At 38.3% G+C, this 24,211-nt stretch overlaps 1 protein-coding gene across 5 annotated transcripts in view; it reads left to right on the top strand.

Annotated features, from left to right (window-relative positions):
* bcas3 (breast carcinoma amplified sequence 3) overlaps positions 1-24,211 on the top strand; it is a 584,912-nt gene that overhangs the window by 94,789 nt on the left and 465,912 nt on the right. For all 5 annotated transcript variants that reach the window (XM_031896950.1, XM_031896949.1, XM_031896951.1 and 2 more), the window contains exons 11-12: positions 2,299-2,375; positions 12,194-12,277. In XM_031896950.1, coding sequence (XP_031752810.1) covers positions 2,299-2,375; positions 12,194-12,277 — 161 coding nt within the window. The remainder of the gene's footprint in view (positions 1-2,298; positions 2,376-12,193; positions 12,278-24,211) is intronic.

Here is a 24,211-nt window from a genome sequence, read left to right as displayed (position 1 = left end):
CTAGCATACTGACCCATATTGGCCTAAATTTTAATCTGTGATTTTAATAGGCATCTCTATGGTTTTGCAAAAAAATCTATGTAAAGTAGCACAGCAAACCCACCTTATATGAACCAGTAAAGTTGCATTTAATTTAAGATCTCATCTACTTCAAATCTCACTTGTGTTTTTATCACATTTTGTTTTGATTTTCCCATAGTGTGCGCTGAAGCATTCATAACTAAAAATGCTAGATACATTTTGAATAAATTCTTTCTTTTGTATGTTTTTATCTATACGCCTCACATTGGAAAAGATTAGGAATGTGATAATATAGACAGCAGACCTAGTGGATTCTGGAGGCCCCAGGAGTACAGAGGGCACATTAGAGCCATAACTTTAACAGAGTTCCATTTTTTATGTGCAGAACAGGTTATGTTTTTTCAGGCAATGGAACAGAGACAGAGATGCACGTTATGGGACATTTAAGTCATATTTTTCCGTCTAAAACTGCATACCTGTAGTATCTTCCATTTCCAAGACCATAATGAATGTTGTGTTTGTGAACCTGATGCAGTTTACATGCTCCATCAGTTGGAGCTTGTTGGGGATTAACTTCAACTGTGCATGTGCCAGAAAGCTCTGCCCATCAGCAAAGTGACAGTATAGGAGGCCAAGATACAGAAGATGGCACCTGTGAACCCTGCTGCGCTGTGTCTCTATGTCAGGTTCACAAACAGGAATGCTTATTCCCTCTGTGGGGGAAAGGGGGCATGGTGGGAGGGGGCAGTGGATGGTGGAAGTGTGCACCAGTTTGCTTATAGCAGTAATGTATGTGGCCTTGAAGCAGCTAAATAGCCTGAAGTGAAAAACACAAAAATACAGTTAGGTTTTACAGTATTCACCCCCCCTTACAAGTTTCATGTCTCACATTGTCTTTTTTTTTCATTCTAATTCATTAAAATCCCTTTGCAGAGATCTGGTTTCACTTTGACATGAAAGAGTCTACTTCTGTTGATCAGTGTAAGAAAAAAAAAAGAACACAAAAACTAAAACCCAACAAAATGAAATGCACTGTGATTCAGTGTTCTATGGCTTATACAATGTTCGTCTTTCCCTAAGAACAATTTAGTTTTTGCTTAAAGGAGAACTAAACCCTTAAAAAGAAAATGGCTAGAAATGCCATATTTTATATAAAAAACTGACTGCACTGGCTTAAAGTTTCAGCATCTCTATAGTACTAAAGTTATAGGTCTTTACAGTTGTCACAGGAGCTCCTCGTCTTGGATTCTGTTAAAACTGTCCTGGACAGTGCACAAGCTCAGTGGGCTCTGAGCAGCTGTTGAGAAGCTGAGCTTAGGGGTTGTCAGCCTTTTACTGTGACATCCATGTTCTAGATATACAGTATATCTTGAGTCAGTCTCTAAGCTCAGTAGCTGACAGCAGCCCAGAGCCTGTGCAGTGAATCAACATAAAAGAAGATGGGGAGCTACTGGGGCATCTTTGGAGGCACAAAAGGGCTTTGGAAAGGGCTGTGGTTGCCTTGAGCTGGTACAGAAGCCCAAAACATAATGTACAACATTTCTGCCCTACTTTTTTACTTAGGCTTTAGTTCTTCTTTAAATAGTTACATACTGTAGGGTTCAAAAAAGACCAGAGTCCATCAAGTTTAACCCATCCAAGTAAACCCAGCACACACAACCCACACCTACCAATCTATACACTCAAATGAAGAGACATACAAGAGAACAAGGCTGTAGTCAGTTTTTATGTGATTTGGTTTTCCTAGTTATTGCTGCCTATACCATATTACAATTACTCCCCTGATTCCTATACTAGAGTTTTCACTGGACCCAGATTAAGAACAATGGAAAACTATCTGCTTCTCAGAGCTCACCCTTTCACCAGGGACACGCTAAAAGTATTCTGAAGTTTAAATGTAAATAGGCTGGATTTATAGCTTAGGGAAAACAAATATTTAGAATTTAAAGCATGATTTAATTTCAGAGTGCTAACATTTTGCTAGTTTCTGAAAGACATACCCTGTGTATTTCAAAACATTCCCAAACAAAACTGAGTTTATAATAAGGGAAAAAGAGTAAAACAATGAAAAAAATGTTTTTTAAGCCTAATTAACTGTTACTACAATGTCTTAATCTTATCTCTTGTTGAAACGAAAGAAATATAAGCATTGGTTGATGAATGTTTATAGGTTAAAAGATCTTTGTTTAGAGCATTGTTTGTTTGGCTTGTTTCAGTCAGATGCATTTGACTTTGAAAATATTTCACTCCTTACTTTTAAAAACTTCTCGCCCTTAGGCTGCTATCCTTGTCCTGGGCCAAACATGAATCCTATAGCGCTTGGGAGTCGTTGGCTTGCTTACTCTGAAAATAAGGTAAGCACTGATGAAGTTAGACATTGAAATAACTGAACTATGCTGGACCAAGGTTAAAGGGAAAGTAAAAACAAATTTTCCTAGCAGGAAAATGACAAGTAGCTATTCATAAAGTTGAACTGCTGGAAATCCACCATTTCATTTTTTTTTTAAACTCTGATGTAGTGTGTTGTATATTAACTTTTCTGGCTGAGTGGTATATAAACAGCTTGTGAATCATAAGTTTGATGTTTCTTGACACTGAAAATGTTTTGATAGCAAATTATGCCTTTAAGATAAGTTAAGGGTCTTCATTTTTTTAACATACTGTGGAAAGTAGTTTTCTTTTTTTACCCTTTCCTAGATAGATGTTTCCACAGAAACAAAGTAGAACCTTAACTGACCCCTTTTCACCAGTAAGTGCTCTATGTATGCTGAGAGGACAAGGACATAAGTGTCCCAAATAAACTCATGAAGTGGCCAAATAGCCATGTGTGGAGGATGAGGAGTATAATAGGTAGTGTACTGGGATTTAGACAATAGTGGTCAGTAGTGAAGCTGGACCCATTCCTCTCAAGCTTTGTCCATGATGGTGAGGTAGTTTAACCCTCCCTATAAATAAATATATAATGAAACCAATTACCTTTAATGCTTAACATAAAAAAACATCTGTGGCAAACTTGCTTCCTGTCTGTGGTTCTTAATAAAATTAAAAAAACAAACATTTTTTTCTTGCTAGAAAAGTTAGGTAGCTGCAATTTACTTTACTTTTCATGGTCCATTAGCTGGTAGTGGATAAACTACACTAAATTCTGCATGTTTGCTCCATATAAAACACACTGAATAGAAAACTGCATTAACCCAATGGATAGTAAATGAGCTGATCAGCAGCTTGTTAGAGGCACAGAATTGTACGTTTTACGAAAAAAATTGGGTTGCCAGTTTTACATTTTCACAAAAAACCTTTGTGTTGTTATGCCACTTTGGAGATAAGCAGGTTCAATCAAACATAGTTAAAAGTATTGGCTAGTGATTGCATAGGCCATTTTGTATGGGCATTGGCTAAATATGTATTTCGGCTCACCGCAGCACTTCGCTTACGTGACCAACTTGGCCATGCATCCAGCTGTTTGGCTAATGCATTAGTCTGCTTCTGAGCAACATCTCCCATAGGCTTAAGGCATAGTTTTTATTTTGAAGAGTCCAACTGAAAATGTTTAGATTGTGTAGTTACATAAGTAACTACAAATACTTCCAGTTTTGGGAGCATTACTTGTTTCATTGATCCTTCATTTGTCCGAATGTTGAATCCATAAGATTTGGGTAAATACAAATGCAATCGGAAACCCTAATTTGCATATTGATATTAGCAAAGTGCTAAAAAAAAGTTGTAACCCTCAAGGGATTCTTTTATGATTTTTATGGTGTACTTTTTATTTCTAAATGACACTGTTTACATAGCAAATAATTCACTCTATAATTTAAAATGTTATTCTTGAACCAACAAATGTATTTTTTTTTTTTAGCTGTAATATTGGTGTTGGCCGCCATCTCAGTGCATTGTGCCTGATTCTAAGCTTTCAGAAAGAGCCAGCACTGCACAGTAGAAATGCTTTTAGATATGCTATTGTTTCTCCTATTTAATGTACTATCAAAAGGACCCAAGTTGCATAAAAGTAAGATAGGATTTCTCCCACTTGGGTGCTATTCTCATGGTCTAGTGGTAGACATGCAAATAATTTCTAAACTTGTTCTGAACCCTATAATGCTGAAATTTTCTTCATCTTCTTTGATGGCATCTGGGGTGTCAGCAATCATTGTCTTTTTTGTATTTTATGTATTTGGGAAACATTTTGGGTGCCGCCACCCTCTGTCTTTCACTGTATTCAATGTATTTTGGGTGCTGCTATTGGGTGCCCCTGTCTGTATAATGTATTTAGTATCTGGAGTTATTGTTCATAGAAGTCGATGTACCATTATTTACACATGCAAACTGTGTGTATGTATCTAGATATCCTTTACTGTACAAGCTATTTGAAGCTAATGGCAAATAGGGCAGTTTTTCCACAGTGTATAGAATCTGGCAGAGAAATGCCTGAAGCCACCATAAATTATTGGGAGGCAGTATACTAAAATTCAGGACAGTACCAGAAGTGCTATTAAGTTGATCTTTTAGACCGATTCGGCAGCTTATCTGCCCGTGTATGGGGAACCCCCCACAGCCCTTCCCCACCGATATTTGAGCGAAAACCGTCCAGGTTTGTTTTTTTTTTTAGTCCATCATTGTAATTCAATCGTTTGGCCCTAGGACCACCATAAAGGACTTGAATCATCATCTTTAGAATGAAGACACATGGAGCTACTGGTAGCAGCCACTAACATAGACAGTGCTGATCATTTACTGATTATTGCCTCTACGTGTGTTTTAGCAGAGGCAATTCTCAGTATTGTTTATGGCAAGTTATTTTCTGGTGTTTAGTAGCCGTTAAAAAGTAGCTGCTATTTGTCATGGCTTCTAAATGTCAGAAAATACCCTGCCATAGACAATGCTGAGAACTGCCTCTGCTAAAACACATGTAGAGACAATTATAAGCTGCAATCAAGATTTCAGTATTTTAAATTGGAGATACAGTTGTAACTTTGTGTTGCTTATTTATTACTAGAAGAGCAAGGCCTACACAGATTCTTTTATCCTTCAAAATGTAGGTGTTGCTTACAGTTGCAGCTTACAGGGCCTCTTGCATAATTTAATATATACAGGTTGAGAGACTGCCAGGTCTTAGGAAAGCTCCTGAAAATCATTTCCTTTTTTTTTAGTAATAATAAAACAGTACCCTGTACTTGATCCTAACTAAGATATAATCCTTATTGGAGGCAAAACAATTCTATTGGGTTTATTTAATCATACCTCCCAACATTTGAAAAATGAAAAGAGGGCCAACAAGATTTGGCGCTCGCAGCGCGGCAAATTTTTTTACAACGCCCACTTTTGTGGCCACGCGCCAATTATCACACCCCATTTAAAAAAAAAAAATCCTTTTATATAGTTGAAATGGCGGGATCAGATGCAAAATGTGCTATACCCTCATACTGTACTACCTAAGGAAAACAATATAGCAACTCCTACATATAAAATACAAATATAGAGAGAAGGCAGTCGGTGAGTTATAACTATGTACCAGTTTTGCCCCCCATACACAGTGCCCCCATACATAGTACCCCCCATACACAGTGGCCCCATACACAGTACCCCCCATAGAAAGTGCCCCCAATTGACCCCATAGACAGTGCCCCCCATACACAGTACCCCCATACACAGTGCCCCAAAGACATTACCCCCCCATAGAAAGTGCCCCCAATAGCCCCCATAGACCATACCCCCATACACAGTAGCCCCCATATGCACTCCGGCTTCTTCTGTGACTCTGCTCCTTATGAGGCGGCGACAGGCCCTTTTATAAGGTTGTGCCCCATGCATACTGACGTTACACGTATACACGGGGCGCAACCTTATAAAAGGGCCTGGCGCCACCGCTTAAGGAGCAGAGTCACAGAAGAAGCCGGAGCGCCCGGCTACAGCCAGCGCATCTCGCTGTGCTGGATAGTTCAATGAATGTCCCGCATTTCCATAATCTATTACGGAAATGCGGGACATTCATTGAACTATCCGGGACAGCGGGATGCGCTATAAAAACCGGGACTGTCCCACGGAAAGCAGGACAGTTGGGGGGTATGATTTAATGTTTAAATTATTTTTATCAGACTTATGGGGATAGATAAGCAGATATGGGGATCAAAATTACAGAAAGACCCCTTAAATGAAAACTCTGAGTTCTGAGCATTTTGGATAACAGGTTCTATACCTTTAATTCAAATTTTTAAAAACAATTTCCTTTTTCTGTGTAGTAATAAAAAAATACCTTTTACTTGATCCCAACTAAACTGCATGAATTTATATTAGTTGCAAAACAAACCTGTTGCCTTTATTGAACATGTAATCCAAATTACGGAAAGATTCCTTATCCGGAAAATCCTAGGCCTGGATAATAGATCATACCACATAACATTTCTGAACGTTTTTCCTCAGGTTTATTCTAACTTATTCCTAGATTCAAAACAATGATGCAAAAGCCTGTGAAATGTATATAGAATGGTCCCAACATGTGCTATTCGGAGACTAGTTGCACATTTCTGATTGAAGTTCAGCCAGGAGCCATTTGTGTGGGAGGTTTTCTTGCCCAGACTGCAATGCTTCCTGTGTTACTCAGTCTGCCTGAAGTGCATCCCAGATTTTCTCCCTATCATTCATTTACGTTTTGGCCCATAATACAGATTCCATTCTTTCAGAACTCCACTTGGCCAATAGCGTGAAATTCGTTTCAGTGCCACAGTTGTATACATGTTTGTTCACATCTGTAATTTATTTCTCTTAAGGGATGGAGACATTCAAGAAGAACGGATATAAATGTTGTTTTTGACATCATAAACATATCATCTCGCAGACTTGGCTGCACACATACAATCGGTGGTATTATGAAGGGACCCAAATGCAGGGTATAGGAAAAACATACACCCCCCATGGCTTCGCTGTACTGTAAATGAGTGTAGCTTGGAGTATGAGCTGGAAAGCTTCAACCTCAAATTTAATACTCAGAGGAAACCTTTCATTTATTACCGTGAGCATTAGAAGGTAATGGTATAAAAATAATCCCAGTTGGAAGAACTCATAGTTTGAAGTAAAGCCACTGAAAATGCTTCCAGCAACTCACATGTTTCAACACTTTTAGCAGAAAAATGAGAGCAATAGTCCAAGAAACCATTATGAATATCCGTGCCTTTCATGTAACAGCATTTGGTGTGTGTTTGTTTTACATAACAAAAGTATTACGTTTGTTTATTAGCTTCAAATCCATGAAAGAAATGCCATAAAACGATTGCATTTTATTTCTTCTAAATAGACATTATAAAGTAATACAAACAGATAAAGTGGTTATGGATTCATTTCATGAATAATAAACACGAATACGTAGATGCACCTGGTGTCACAATATATGTATATATATATATATGTATTGTCTCATGCACACACACACACACATATATAATATTTTATAATGATAAGTAGTGCACACTGGGAATTTATAAATCATTTTTCAGGCTTTTGTGTTTGAAGGAGACTTCTAAAGATAGCACCAGTGAAGCGCAGGCTCCTGGACTTAAAGGAAATGTAACACAAAATTTTTTTTAAGTAAAAAAGCTATTCTACCCTGCACCAATAACTGCCCTATCCTGCAAACCACTTAGTATTTTAAATGCTTTACTAGAAAATACCTGCTAAAACTTGGCTTCCTGTCAATTGAACTACGGCGATAAGGCGAAGGATGGAGCTGCATCCATTATGCGACGATCGATTGATCGAGCCTAGCCTGACTCCTTCCTATACAGAAAGAAGGCTAGGCTCGATCAATCAATCGTCGTATATGCAGCTCCTTCCTTCGCATTATCGCCCTAGTTCAATTGACAGGAAGCCAAGTTTTAGCAGGTATTTTCTATTAAAGCATTTAAAATACTAAGTGGTTTGCAGGATAGGGCACTTATTGGTGCAGGTAGAATAGCTTTTTTACTTAAAAAAAATTTAGTGTTACTTTTCCTTTAAGTTAAAGAGTTTGTATAACCCACTGGTTAGAGGTCCTGCTTATGATTATTTAGGGGGAAGACACTTGGAGCGACTAATTGCTCCTATTTACCGCCAGATTAAGGGTAAGGACCAATGGAGCAGTTCAGTTGCCTACGATAGATCTCTGCTATCGCGGGCGACTAACAACTTCTAAAGTTACACAAAGTTTCCTTCAGAAAACAAAGCAATGCAAAGGGATTTCCACTGCCGACTCCTATTGTTGTCGGTGGAAAGCCATTTCAGAGCGGTTAGTCACTCGTGATAGCAGAAATCTGTTGCGGGCGGCTAAACTGCTCCATTGGTACTTATCCTAAATCATTTAAAAAGCCCTGGCGACTAATCCGCCTATCGCAAACTGTGCACGATTAGTTGTGGCAGCTTTCATTTTTATCTATGGTGGTAAATCGCCATGATTAGTCACCACAATCACATCTTTTAAAAGTTGCTGTGATTAGCCGCTTCTTGTGTCTTTACCCTAAAAAAAAGTGTTGAAATTGAGGTTTCTCAAGTTATTGCTAATCAGAAGATAAAACATACTCTAATTAAGGAAGAGTTTTATGCTATTAAATCGATAGCTGTATTGTAATATGTCCTGCTGATAAGAAAGTTGGGATTGTACTTTCAAAATATTTTATGCTGTGCTGAAGTTGTTCAACAATTGTCAGGTGTAATAGTGTTTAAGAAGCAGATTGATTGGTGCATAACCTTAGCTTTTGAAAATAAAACTATATCTGGGTAACTGAAACAGTTTTTGGCAATAGATTTTCTGTCTAATTTTATATACTTTGCCTAAGGTGCAGAAGAATTCGTTAGCACCTCCTGGACGGCCTATTGTATCCAGTAGAGATAGTATATTGCATCCACTTGGTATATTTTTGGATACAGTGTTACCACTGGTGGTCCAGGCCATACCTACTTACATTAAAGATACTCCACATCTTCTCAAAAGTATTAAGGAATTTGTCATCCCAAGGGATGCTATTGTCACATTAGCCACAATGGATGTGGTGAATTTATATACTTGCATCCCACATACAGCAGGGATAGAGGCAGTACAGAGGTCCATAAGTGTGGAGTTCATTTTTGGAGTTATTGTATATGTGTTTAACTCTAAATTACTTCAGGTTTCAGAATGATTATTATGTTCAAATGTTTGGGACTGCAATGGTGCCAATGATGGCACCTGCATATTCTAACCTGTATATGCACCAAGTTGAGCAATTGTGCCCTTTTTTGTTCCTAATCTATTTTTTTTTCTTCATTATATCCAGAATATCTTTATTGTGTAGAAGGGTAGTATTATTATTTATATAGCGCCATCAATTTACGCGGTGCTTTACAGAATAGAGGGGTACAAAAGACGGAACAGTTAACATGTACGTATAAACAATTCACAAAAATTATTTCAGTTACATTGGATGAGGATCAGAGACACTAGGGGGAGGGCCCTGCTCGCAAGAGCTTACATTCTAAAAGGGATGCATGGAGTCTTTTAATGAGATGGTAAGGTATTTAAATGAATTGGGAGGTCCAGTTAAATTTACTGCCTCTACTAGCGATGGTACAATGTAGTATATATATATATATATATATATGTGTGTGTGTATAATTTGTGTGTGTATGTATTGTATGCATATATATTTATATATACACATCTGTTCAATGTAAGCCAAACACGCTGAACTCAAGTGCAGTCCATTATTAAATGCTGAATAAAAGTTACAAGAAGCGAAAAAGCACCATTACCATTCCTATTTTATCTGTGACAAGATGAGTATACAAACTCTGTGATGGCAGATAAGTGTCACTTGCCTGTGTTGGTATATATGGGCTTGGGAACAATTGTTGGTGGCAGAATTAGGTAGGATTTTAAATCAAGTCTAAAGTGTGGCTGCTGTTAAAAACTTCACAGCATTACTAGTAGTAATTGGATTTGAAGTAATTAGATGTTGCCTAAACAGCTATTTCGCTAATGTCCTTTCCTTTCTCAAAATATTTAGCTCCAGAGGAAGCATAACATAATCAACATTAACATCATTTAAGGGCAAACAGTTTCCCTGTAAAATCTACCAGTAAATCAAATATTTAATGTTGCATAGACAAAACTAAAACTTTTGATTATATTTATTTGAATTTATTTGTGGTAATGCTGCCAGACCAAATCTCCCGCGTTTGTAATGTTTGTGATTTCTCAATGGTTACGTGTTTAGCTGCAAAGAGAGAGGAAACAAATATTGTTCAAGTAACAGTCTGTGTGGCACCCAGAAGATTATTCACTGGGGATAAGTGTCTCAATTAAGCATTTTGTTTCTTTTAGCGAAAGGAAGTATACTCTGTGTTATATAAACACTTGCTTGCACACACTTGTGCAGTTATTAAGGTAAACAAATGTTTTGTGGAAATTATTTTGGAATTTTTGCAGTTTAAATGTAAACAAAACATTTTTTTTATACCAAATGCAAAGAGGAAACCTTTATGAAATAGGTTAAATGAATATTAATTTAATAGACCACCGTGTCATTTTATTTATGCTGGCCCTAATGTGAAGTTGGAAGTACCAAAAATCAGGAATATCAAATATAAAACAAAAATCATATTTCAATTTCGATTTTACATGTAATATGTTTTGGCAGCCAGGGAAGCTATTGGAGTTTACAGGTGGGACAAACAGAGTGTGCCCTATCACTGATGGTGCAGTGGAAAACTAGTATTTAGTGCCATTGGTCATACAGTAACAACCCTAGATGGGAATGTTGGTTACTGTTCACAGCCCTAAATCTTGTATCAAAGATTAAAAAAAAAAATGTAATTCTACCTTTGAAGCGTAGGGGTTATAATTTGCACTTTGAGACCTCTTTGGTTCGTGGGTGGTCCCTAACACATGGTCTGTGAAACACTTGATTACTTGTTGCTTACTACATTTGCTTAGATTTGAAAAGTGGCCAAGACTGTTGTCAATTCATGGGCTTTAATCATCAAATACTTGTGATATCTGATCCTTAAAGGGACAGTAACACCAAAAAATGAAAGTGTATAAAAGTAATTACTATATAATGTAATGCTGCCCTGTACTGGTACAACTGGTGTGTTTTCCTTAGAAAGACTACTATAGTTTATATAATAAAGCTGCTGTGTAGCCACGGAGGCAGCCATTTACAGGAGAAAAGGCACAGGCACTTAGCAGATAACAGATAAAACCCCATTATATTCTACAAAGCTTATCTGTTATCTGCTATGTGCCTGTGCCTTTTCTCCTTTTTCCCAGCTTCAATGGCTGCCCCCGTGTTGACATAGCAGCTCATTTATATAAACTATATTAGCGTTTCTGTTGCAAACCCACCAGTTTTACCAGCGCAGGGCAACTGTACATTATATTTTAATTACTTTAAAACACTTTCATTTTTTGGTGTTACTGTTCCTTTAATTCGATACTGCTCCATTTGGTAACATGCATGGATTGCACAATAACTGCTCTTTAAGGGTGGCAAAAAATCTCGTCTGTGTTCCAATCAGGTTATAACTCTTGTAATCAGCTATGAAACAATTCTATATAGAAGTGATTGTTATAAAACGGTTAGCAAGGGGGCCCAACACCTGAACCTCCTGCCAGGTAATTTGATCCACACCAAACAAACTGGTTGCTGCTTGTGACAGCTGATTAATGCAAACTATTCTTGTTATTTTAGAAACATTCTCTGGCGTATAAGTTCAGCTATTTTTATTAATTGTTATAACCATTTATAGTACTTTTCTGTCTTAGCAAAGCTTTCTTCACATCCATATGCTTGGGTTGTTGTAGAGGTGTAATATCATGTACTTTGGAGTGTGCTGTATGTTTTGAAGTAGCTTTCTTTAGGTGTGGTGTTCTGACAGATATACAGAAAATAATGTAACCCTTATTGTACAATACAAAGGTATTATAAATCATTTTTATTAGTTACCTTCAACATGGAAATGCCACTTTTAAAAAATGTAATAAATGCTTTGGTGTTCAATTGATCTAACATAATACATTTTTAATTACATTGTTACTTCTGTAATAAACTGCTATTTACTTCTCTCACATTAACACAGTTGCTTTAACATCCTTTGTCTTATAAAGAGCACAATACAATAAAAGTCTGTTACAAAAATGGTTTACTTATAATATTTTTTTTTACAGCTGATCCGGTGCCATCAGTCTCGAGGAGGAGCATGCGGGGACAATATACAGTCCTATACTGCCACAGTCATAAATGCTGCCAAAGTAAGTATTATATGGCCAACATACTAGAGACAACTCTGACACACACTCCATTGTTTATCACATGATTAGGCTAATGTGCATTACACACACAATTTATGCAACACTATATAAGAGCAACACGCTGCTTTCACTAAAGTGGAATTTCCCAGGATGTTTCATTCTCAGATGTGGTAGATTTATAAGTTTTGGGATAACAAGAATCGGGAGTCACAACTTATACATGCCATTCTACAACCGTGTACACAATAAATCAGTTATGTTATCCTTTTCCTCCACAAAAAGTTATAATGAATGTCTAGGATATCACCTTCATTTTAAACCCTTCATTAGCAAAATGAGTTTGCTGACACATATTACAGAATTTTCTATTTACCAGGCAAACTGATACCTTCAATTTCAGCTCTTTGAAGGCTTCTCTAGTTATTTTAAGTAAAATCCATATTGCTTTTCAGGAACTTCATAGCAGCCATCAACATGGTCTATGTTAGACTTTCCCATATGGTGTTAAAAGATCTTTTTTTTTATCGAACAGTTCAGTCTAAATCCATGTACTGTACAAATGGCAACAATTTCTCCTTTAATTGTGTTTCTAGATAAGGAGAGTAATTTTTAATGTTTAAAAAGTATGTCCTCTTAGACATCTGGGAGCCTCAAAATGAACCTCAAATGTTTTTATAGCTTGCTTCCTATTAAAAAAAAAGGTACTCGCAAAAGTATTACTTTTGACCAGTTCTTCCACTATACAGAATATTCTACACTGAAAGTTCTTTGTGACATTAAAGAAAATAATTCTAAAGCCAGTTTTTATTCTAATATTACTGCTTAAGATTAGTTAAAAAACATAAAATATGCCATTTGCAGTGTAACACATTTGTATAAGTATCTAACCTGCAGAAAGTAGTATTGGAGCTTTTGCTTCCTATTCTGCCAATGTAGCCTATTTTTCAGTCTCTGCATAAATGAGATTGTGGACTACAGCATTCTTCTCTTTTAAAGTAGGGCTTGGGACTTGGGCACCCAGGTCACAAGCTATTTGTGGTGAGTTCAATTTCTAGCCCAGTCATGGAGTGCTTTCCTCTCCTCTAACGTCTGTCCAAGGGCATCTGCACCCGGGTCATATTACATCTAGAGTAAGGGGCATATTTATTATGCTGTGTAAAAAATGGCGAGAAAATTTGCCACACATCGCCAGGCTTCGCCGCGTGAAAATGGCGTAAAATCGGCGTAATTGTTTTACGTGTTTTTTCTTCTACCGGAACTTATGAAAAATAACGGCGTAATATCCGGTTTTCAGATAGCGATCTTTTCCATTTATTTTACACAGCTTTTTACTCCATTTTTTCGGTGAATTAGTTTTACACAGCATAATAAATACACCCCTAAGTGTAGTAATTAATGCTTGCATGCTACCCATCAATTCCTACTGAATTAGGGTGACCAGATCACTTGAAAATTCAAGGACACATCCAAAAAAATCCAGCTAGCAGGGCTAAACTGATTGCAGTTTATTTTAAATGCAGTCAGTGCTGCCCTACAACAAGTATTTATTAGATGTCCCTGGATTTTCAAGTGATCTGGTCACCCTATGCTGAGTTTCACAATAACTATATTATTTAAGAGTCTAAAATCACTTCTATACAGTGTGCAAAGCTTGTTCATATTTACCCTTAAATGACTTAAAGATGTTCAACTTTTGCAAATATAATCAGAAAACATCGATAGCTATTGCTAGTTAATATTGCCCCCTTAACAGATAGATAGCCTAGTCTTATTTGTAGAAAAAGTTTTCTTGATCCCCTCTTCCACTTATATTAATGCAGAGACTAGCAATATGAAATCTTACCATTGACAGCTGCAAGTACTCATCCCATACAACACTCACTTGCATAGCATGACAGCCAATCAGATGAATGCTATGCAAGTAAGTGGACACAGTAGCACTTAAAGGGGTTGTTCACCTTTGCGTTAACTGTTACTGTAATGTTAAGAGTAATATTGTGAGACAATTCTGAATTGGTCTTCATTTTTTATTATCTTTAGTTTTTTAATTATTTCAGATTTGGTTCAGCAGCTCTCCAGTTTAAAGTTTCAGCAGATTTTCCAAATTACCATAGCAACCAGGGAGTGGTTTGAATGGGAGGCTGGTATATAAATATAAGAAGCCCTGAATAGAAAAATAAGTTATAAAAAGTAACTATAACAATAAAACTGTTTATGGTCAGTGACCCCCTGGAAAGTCAGAATAAGAAAGGAAATTATCCAAAAACTTAACACCAATTAAAAGGTTGCTTAGAACTGGCCATTCTAAAGGATAATAAAAGTATGCTTAAAGGCGAGCCACCCCCTTTAAAGCTGCTTCTGTCCAAGCTGAAATTTTGCTGCTGGTCCTTGCTGATCCTCTTTGCTGCAGCATCGCTTTAACACCAGGATTGGATGAATGCAAACTTTAGCCATAGACCAGTGCTGTCCAAATTCTGCGGTGCCGAGGGCCGGAATTTCTCTAGCATACATGGTGGAGGGCCGCTAATGGAAGCCAGTTTTGACCACTCCCCTTGTTGAAACCACACCCACTTCACAACACACCTATTTTATCACAATGGTGGTAGCACAGCAAAAACCCAAATGCTTGGTCCTTACTGTGGGGATATCAACCGTCATTCGTATGTGAAAGAATTATATTATGTCATATTGAGATATACCCTTAAATTCCATATGTCTCCTCCTCCCCTGTGGATAGCACAGCAACCCCCAGTACATAATTACACACCTTAGGGACCATTTAATGGCTATTTCCAACTGCTTACAAACTCCCACAACAAACCCCTGCCAGGTTCACCTCCCACAAGCAGCATAGGGCAAGCAGAGTATGGCACACACAGGCAGACACAGGCCTGTCCTATGCTGTCTGTGTGTGCCATACTTTGCCTACCCTGCCAGTGTGTGCCATACTCTGCCTGTCCTATGCTGCCTCTGTGTGCCATACTCTGCCTGCCCTACCCTGCCTCTGTGTGCCATACTCTGCCTGCCCTACCCTGCCTCTGTGTGCCATACTCTGCCTGCCCTACCCTGCCTGTGTGTGCCATACTCTGCCTGACCTACCCTGCCTGTGTGTGCCATACTCTACCTGCCCTATGCTGCCTGTGTGTGCCATACGCTGTCTGCCTGGCTATAGCTGCCTGTGTGTGCCATGCTCCGCCTGCCCTACCCTTCTTGTGTGTGCTGTACCCTCCCTGCCCTATGCTGCCTGTGTGTGCCATACTCTACCTGCCCTATTCTAGCTGTGTGTGCCATACTCTGCCTGCCCTTAGCTGCCTGTGTGTGCCATGCTCTGCCTGCCCTTAGCTGCCTGTGTGTGCCATGCTATGCCTGCCCTACCCTGCCTGTGTGTACCATACCCTCCCTGCCCTATGCTGCCTGTGTGTGCCATACTCTGCCTGTCCTATGCTGCCTGTGTGTGCCATACTCTGCCTACCCTATGCTCCCTGTGTGTGCCATACACACAGGCAGCATAGTCGAGGCAGTACCTACATAGGTACCTACAGTACCTATGTCTGAGGTGTGAACAGGTGAACAATGGGGGTGATTAAAGCCTGAGCCTGAGGTGTGAACACTGCAGGGGTTGAACAATGCAGGGATTAAAAGGTGTGAACAACACAGGGGATTACATTTTTAAACAATAAAGGAGGATTACAGCCTGAATCTGAGGTGAGAACCATACAGGAGGCCAGTTAATCTCAGTACTGATACCATTTAAATCTTACACAAAGGTAAGCCATCAAAGCAGCCAGACAGGTGGGGGGCCACACAGAGGGGGGTCGCGGGCCGCCAGTTGGACAGCACTGCCATAGACTATTGAAAATGGTCAATTTTTGCTACGTAATTATATTTGAAAAAGTATTTTTTTGCAAAGTCCTACCAGTGTGAATATCCTCTTTTATGCTGTTATTGTAGAGATAGAATACTTATAGAAACACACATCCCGGAGTATTATGTGACATCTCTATGCACTGGTAATCGGTATATTTTTAAATTTATTCAGGGTGCTTGTGTATTGTGTTTATATTTTCATGTTATTATAAAGAATTTTTTTTTTACAATGTGGGCTCAGCCAAATCCAGGCGTCTGGCTGAACCTAATTCTTTAAAATCATGTGACTTTTGGTTACTTGAACATGAAAGTAAAAAAATTAGCACACACTTCTATATAACCTCTCCATAGCCTAACTTACATGTGCAAATTAGGATTCAGTATTTGGCCAAATCTTTCACAAAGGATTTGGGGTTTGGCCAAACCCAAAAATAATGGATTCAGTGCAACCCTAATTTGTTTTGCAAATCTTGAAGTTACGTCGAACGCAGTGCCATCATTCTTTGCCAAGCAGTTCTAGGATATATAAACATATGTAATGTTTGTAATGCAGAAGCTTTACACTCTGGTATACTTTTCCCTGATGCTTAGAACATGCATAGCAATTAGTCACCTATGTAAGACTGTCCTCCATGTTGCTCCCATTAGGTAACTTACCTGTTACATTTAATTCCAAGTGAGAACAGCAATATAAACAAAAACATAGCAAAATGGGTCAGCTAAATTCTAGACAAAGGATGTTATGTAATTCGCTTTAAATAGAAACTGTCCTATTGCTGCTGTATATGAGCTTAATAAACACCTGCCTATTCCTGTAGGACAGGGTATCTGATGACGTCAGAGAAGGTGACGTTCTCCTTTCCTATGGTAACCCACACATAGTTTTATTCTGATCTTTCTAACAGATCCTTCTCTGTCTTCTGTCTTCTTCTGTACTTACCCATTTGTGTTTTTCCCTGTACTTGGGGTCTTTCAGAGACCTCATCTGTTCATCTGACTTCATATCACTTGTATGCAGATGATTTCCAGATATATTGAGACTAATATAAATATATAAGGCATTGCCCAGGGTACCCAGATGTTGTTTATGTGCCCTTTAAAAAAAAATTGCTCCCAATGTATTGTTCTTGTGTAGATACTTCAAGATAAATCAGACAAAGAACATATTTCTTTTTTAATATCATTTTTTTTTAAAAGTGAGAGAACATATAATACCATAGATATGTTACGCTGGTAACCCGCCCCTCCCAACCTGACCTGCAGCACCATGTCTATTTATAGACCTGTGCCCTACCCACCCCATCTTTGACATCACAGAGGGGGGGGGGGGGCAGGCGTGCACCTATAAATAGATGCTGCTAGAGTTCAATGCCAGGTATCATAGGTGGAACACATCAAGTTGTGTACCACTTGCATTTGGCATTTACTGCAGGAAAACTCGGGAAGAAATGTCCATGTGTAAGAGAAGCCCTTATGCTGTTGCAGCAGAGTGGAGGAAAATACTACCAACAATGATTAGAAGAGAGATTTGCAGATGAGCAAAGGCTACAAAGGGACGACAAACTTCCATTATAACATCCTTGTAATATCTTGGCAATAAATATCCTTTTTTTAAATGAAAACGTTTTTCATTCAGGGGTTCTGGCATTCAACCTCTTTTTTCTTTGTAAGAACTAACACTGTTGTTTTCTACACGATTTATCTTTTATCTGCTATGTAAATACAATATATGCCCTATAGCCCTATTTCAACTTGAATGGCTGGCCACATGGCTACGCAACAGCTTATTAATATAGACTGTTGTAGCCCTGCTAAACAATTTTACCAGTGTTTTTTTTGCATTACTGGTTCTTTAATGATTGCTGTGTATGGCATTATCTTTGTTTTCTAAAGCAGTTGTATTAGCTTATTAGCAATAGTTTAAAGATGCAATGACAACATAAATTGCATCTGTGAGTGTATATACATGATTAAACAAATAAAGCCAATACAGTGCTATTATACTATTGCTAAAATATTTATACAAAATTCAGTCCAAGTAAAAGGCATTGCTTCTCTGTCTCTTTGGAGGTCTGTTGCATCATGTTATACCTTTCTGTTAAATGCCAGGGCATGAGCAATTATGCCATGTCAGGTCCTGGTTTGATGAAGCAGTTGAGCTTTGTACTTTAGCAAAAATGTCAGCATTCACCCCATGAAGCTGGTGAAAAAGGAAGAGAGCTATGCCATTCTTGTGCCATGTTACAGAATGTTATACTATCTTTTTCAAAAACTAATACAGCAAAGCCATTCATAAGTTACATAAACTGCATGAAACACTCAGCAGAAGGCCTGGTTTGCATTATGTGAATATCTCGCCTGACCTCAGTATTCCATAAGATAAAGAGAAAGGGGGGAATTTACTTGGAAATACATGAAAGTAATAAGACTAAGTGTCTACAAAGGTTATTTGGCTCCCAAGAGACATTGCTTCTGACATTTGACAAATTTTATGCATTTGCCACAAAAAAGAGTACATCTTAATTTCAGTTGGTTAGCTTTAAGCTGACTGTAGATGTCCTTTTAATGATATCCGTCTCCTTTGCATGGGAATGAGATATTATAGAGGTAGCAGACGTATTATAAGAGCATTGTTGTGCGAAGATAATGAGGAACAACTTCATCTTCCTTTAATTCAGAAAACATGAATTTTAAAAATATGTGGCGTGTTCTCTAACAATTTTGTGTATCTGCTTCTGTCTGACTCAGCTGGCTTTCCTTCTATAAAATGTGGCAGACAATCATTGCTGTATCTGCAGTTTTTATGTACTTGACCTTAAAACTCACAGATTTTTGGTTAAGGGAAGAAATACAGAACATTTTTATGAATTCAAGGAACTGTTAGTGTTATTCTCATTATAATACATAGGGAACATGCAGTATAGAGAGCTGCCCATAGCATAACTAACAGGCCTGCAAAGCAGTAGAAGGCTAACTGGTGCTTCTGTTAAAAAAATGAGGTATTCAAGCAACAATATTATAGTTCCCCATTGTGCATTTCCACTCTTCTACCACTCTGCAGTATATGTGTTTACTTCCCTGATGGGGATGGGTAGTCCATTGTCATTACTGCAGTGGATTGGTTAAGCATAATACAAGTATTTCTGCAGTTCTTTATTACCGGTATTTTTAACAGCTTGATAGTAATATGCACAAAAAAACTACCTTGCCTCCCTAAATATCACTGATTTTGTAATGGACCCTAATATAATACTAACGTAGAGTTTATAGTAGTTAGTTATTTTAAGATTTCTCATCCATAAAGGAAAAGCACCTAGGGTCCTTTGCTTGGAGGGGTGCAGTTCAGTAGTGAGGTACTAGCAGGAAAGGAGTGAGTATGTGTCAGCCGGCCGGTAGGGTGGGGGTGTGATTGACTGGTTTGGGCTGTGTGCAGCAGCTGCGGTGGTGGCAGCATTAGCAAAAAGTGGGCAGGCTGACCCGTGCCAAGTAGTACCGTAGTTGCCTTGAGCACCAATACTATTTTGCCTTGCTGTGTTAATATACTACAGTAACTAGTCATTACAATTTAGGAAAAACACATATACTGCATTCATTTTTAAATTTTGTTTTGTGTAATCTCAGTTTTGGGTGTTGGGTGATAATACAAACTGAAGGTTTTACATTATAAATTAATTGCTGTCTGCTAAGTCTGCTAAGTATTGAGTAAGATGTGTAAGGCATTCTATATAAACCCTTTTGGAGCATTGCATCTTCTCTCAGTGTCTCAGGTATAATGAACTACAATAATGATGATTTCGGCTGAAGGCAGTGAAATATATAGAACCAAATAGTAAAAGGCACAAAAGGATGTAGTAAGACACTCATCAAGTGAAAGTGGTTGTCAGGGTGCACCACACCCTCAGCATGGGGTGCATAAAGCAAAAGCAGCAACCAAATTGGGCATGCAGGCACTCAAGGATCTCCACAGCAGTCACAAAGTTAAAAAGTAAAAAAGTCTTCCAAGTTACACTTAAACATAAGACATCTCCATACACCCTAGGTGTTTTGTGCCCTAGGAGCACTTAATCATGGGCTAAATGGTTGCTGAATGGCAGGGAAAGACCGGCTTCAAGCTGTCCTTTCCCCAAAAACAGCTCATTAAAGAAATGTAAGCAAACAGCAAAAGTGCAGGGGGTGAGAAGAACCCAGCTAATAGAGTGAGATTATAAAACTTCAGAGGTGGTAGTAAATTACCTTGTTAATTGTTGAGGTGTGAGTCTTTTCCCAGTGATAAGTGGCCATAACTAAGTTCTGTAGTAAAGTGATAAAGAAGTGCTGCCTGTCAATTAAAAAATGTGTTGCTGCCAGCTAAAAGGATCCCTGGTGAACCTTGGCACTAGAGAAACATTTTGAGAACATATATGTATGAAATGTTAGCCTTTCAATTCTAATTTACAACTAATGGAATAATTGAAATAAATCCAAAACCTTAGCTCTTTGTTTTCATTAATATGCATGCTAATAATTGTAATGGGTAATAGTATAATGATTGTAATACACTGTAATTCCTTGTTAAATATATCTTTATAACTAGTGCTTGGTGGCATATTACCAGGGACAGATTGAAAACTTGTGCACTCTTCTCTTGAACCACACAACCCAACTGCTCACCCCCCCACGCCAAGCCCACGTGGCTCTTTACCCCCATGTCAGTAGCCTGCACTAACCCGTGGTGGCTGACACCAACCTCCAGCTGTTTGCAACACCTCTACCAGCCCACAGCCCCTCACCCATCTGCTACTAGCTCAGATGCCATCTTTTCCACTGGGAACTGGGCAGGCAACAGACAGGATGTGGCCCCCCAATTCTTTACCACCCTATGCTCAGGCATTCATGGCCTGCATATCACCAGTTTGATTGTTACTTAGTGGTGGAATCTATGTATTCTAGGAAATACAGTTGAGTCCTGAAGTTTATATACACCTGTGCTAAAGATGTTCATGTTCAATTTTTGTTAACAGCTTCACTCTTATCATATTCCCATACATTATCATATTCCTAGACATTGTCTGTTTCTACTTTATTCCTATATGAGCTTAGATACCGGTTTAGATATAGATAGCTTTTATTTACCATATTGGATTTCCCCTGGGTCAAAAAATTACATACAGTAGTATTTAGTGGCATTGCTTTTTAATTACCTAATGGGTTAATTCACCTTTAAGTCAGCTTTTATTGTGTAAAAAAATGTCGGATTTTTAAACAATTTTCCTTTCTCTTGTGTATCTTTCCAGCTTTCAAATAGGGATCAGCCGAAAACTTTTTGCTCTGTGAGGATACAGTTGTAATGTGTTGTTATTTATACTTTTTATTACTCTTTGTTAGCTGCAGATAGCTGCTGAAATCCTGGAGAGATGCTGAACAAAAAAACTAAATAATTAAAAACTACTAGGGTTCCCACCTGACTGGTATTTCAGCCAGGTCCAGTATAACAGATTTACTGGCAATAAATTTGTATTCCCTAATTTTCTGCCCCAATTCCACCCTACTACAGGGTAGCAATTCACTATTCCTGAAGTAAAAAATTGTTAAGCTCTTTGCAGTTTTACGCTGTAAACTATCTTGTGTTTTGCATGTGTTGGTTGTTAAATCTATAGCCTGGGAGGTAGTCACTGTAGAATTAAACATCATAACAGTATTTGTATTGACAAGATAAGATGCAAAAGGTGTGAACAATTTGTACAGATAGGAAAGATTATACAGCATGGATTTTGAGGCCCCTTAAAACCACTTGAAAATGAATGGTCTGTGTACTGTCTGGCATCAAATAATAAACACACGTTCTCTTGTCACCTAATAATTGCCTGAGATGCCGCCACTGTCTTTAACCTCGAGGTGGTAAATTGATTTAGCAAAACTGCATCTGTTTTCTCTTGTTACCTGATAACTCCTTAATGAGTCTTAACAGCTTATGTGAGCATGAAGCCATTAGCCCTAATGGAGGGGGAGGACATCAGAAATGGCATGGGAAAGGCTAAAGATTACCAGTGGAGTTTTTTTTTGTGTGCAAATTATACAGAGTGCACCCCATGGGAATAGATAATAATGATCTTGTCTCGATATTTTGGAATAATTGGACAGGTTAAATCTTTGCACAATAGTCATTTCCCTAGTTTAGTTTGTATGTATTTGCTAATGTATAACTAGCCAATTTAACACTTTCTGGGCTGTTACTGCTACAGAAAGCATTTCTGCAGAAGTCATATGTGCTGAAATAACAGTGCACTTAAATGAATAATTACGTCTATAGGAAAACATATTCTATTTTAATGTTAATGGTATTGATAGTTTTATGGCACATATAGTCTTAAGGGCTTAGTCTTTTCACCGGAGCCTGAACTTTGTTCTTTATTGTGGCTAAAATGTGACATGATGTCTTTTGTAGCAGGCAACCTTTCAGTTTTATTGGCTCCTTGGTCCAGGAGTTATCTCCTTAGCATGTTTGGGGTCAAAAAGGAAGGCAGCTATTTTTCCTGAGGGGATTTAAGTTTGCAGCCTTTTGGAAGAACTAGGAATGGGCAAAAAACTAAAATTACTAGATTTCTTTCTTTAGAAATGTATACAAGAAATCAGCTTAATCATAGCTGTGGACACTTGTGCCAGTGCAATAAAACACCAACCCAATTCAATCTTCCCCCTGTCCAGTTGCACTGACAGTCAAGGCAAGCTACTGTCGGTTTGAACATGGGTGGATTTTAGCAACATGCAATATCTATGCCCATTGGCATCCCTGGTGGATGGGTAGACAGGGGCCCAGGTGCAATTTTTGCACACAGGCCCATTGTCTCCTAGTTACACCACTGCTGATAATGCACAATTGCATGTTTTCAGTACGAAATTTGCCCTGTGTGAACACAGACAGGCAGATGTCATGCCTGTGAGTGCAACTGAACACATGGCAGAGTAGAGTGGACCAGTGGTTTTTTCCGCAAATATTTTTCCACCAATGGAGAAAAGTTGTGTGACATTAGTCTTAAGGTAAGGGCACAAGGGGCATCTTTGATGCTGCCATTCAGCTAGCATTTTGTGTGCAGGTCAGTCACTGCTCTGTGGGTGTCATCAAAGGCACTTGTTATTAAATAACACAAGGAACAGTGCTAGGAAGACAGGGGCCTTAGTGGCTTTAGTTTATGTTTTCTATATGCACAAAGAAAAGAAAATTTGGTCATATCTAAGGTGATTTCTAGTTGAGATATTGTGTAATTGGCTTACACCAATGGATGACTACAAAGTTGGCCCCCTGTATTATCTAAATAGGCCAGTAACACTCCACGCAAGTACCATTCTACCAAACTGTGCAACCACATTTTCTGTTTAGGAACTCGCCTCCTTGCAATAAAGTGTTATTATTTAAAATGCTTAGCCTTTGATATTTTGCTTGTCCAATAAACTGTCCAAGGCATAAAGGTAACCTGCCATCACAGCATCTTCTGACAGGACATTCCACATCCTTATCACCCTGCCATTGAAGAACTATTTGCATTGCTTCAGGTGAAATTTCTGTTTCTCATGTCTAAATTGGTTATCATAGCCGCTTACAATCACCTATTTTCCAGCAGAAATAAATAATAATAATGAATTCATAGACTTTCTTTGTAGTTTAATTTTCCATTCTCTGCTCTCTCTCCAGCCAAAGGTTTTCTTACCTTGCTATAGTGATTGCTGTTTAATCATGAAAGGATTATTAATGCTCTTGCTCCCTGCTTGTGTCTTTAGCCATCAACAGTATCTTTTTATTTAGATTTCCATATATACAGTGGCTTGCAAAAGTATTCGGCCCCCTTGAACTTTTCCACATTTTGTCACATTACAGCCACAAACATGAATCAATTTTATTGGAATTCCACGTGAAAGACCAATACAAAGTGGTGTACGCGTGAGAAGTGGAACGAAAATCATACATGATTCCGAACATTTTTTACAAATAAATAACTGCAAAGTGGGGTGTGCGTAATTATTCAGCCCCCTTTGGTCTGAGTGCAGTCAGTTGCCCATATACATTGCCTGATGAGTGCTAATGACTAAATA

The sequence above is a fragment of the Xenopus tropicalis genome, chromosome 2 (assembly GCF_000004195.4).
Source record: "Xenopus tropicalis strain Nigerian chromosome 2, UCB_Xtro_10.0, whole genome shotgun sequence".
Lineage (NCBI taxonomy): Eukaryota > Metazoa > Chordata > Amphibia > Anura > Pipidae > Xenopus > Xenopus tropicalis.
This window is presented reverse-complemented; position numbering and strand designations above follow the sequence as displayed.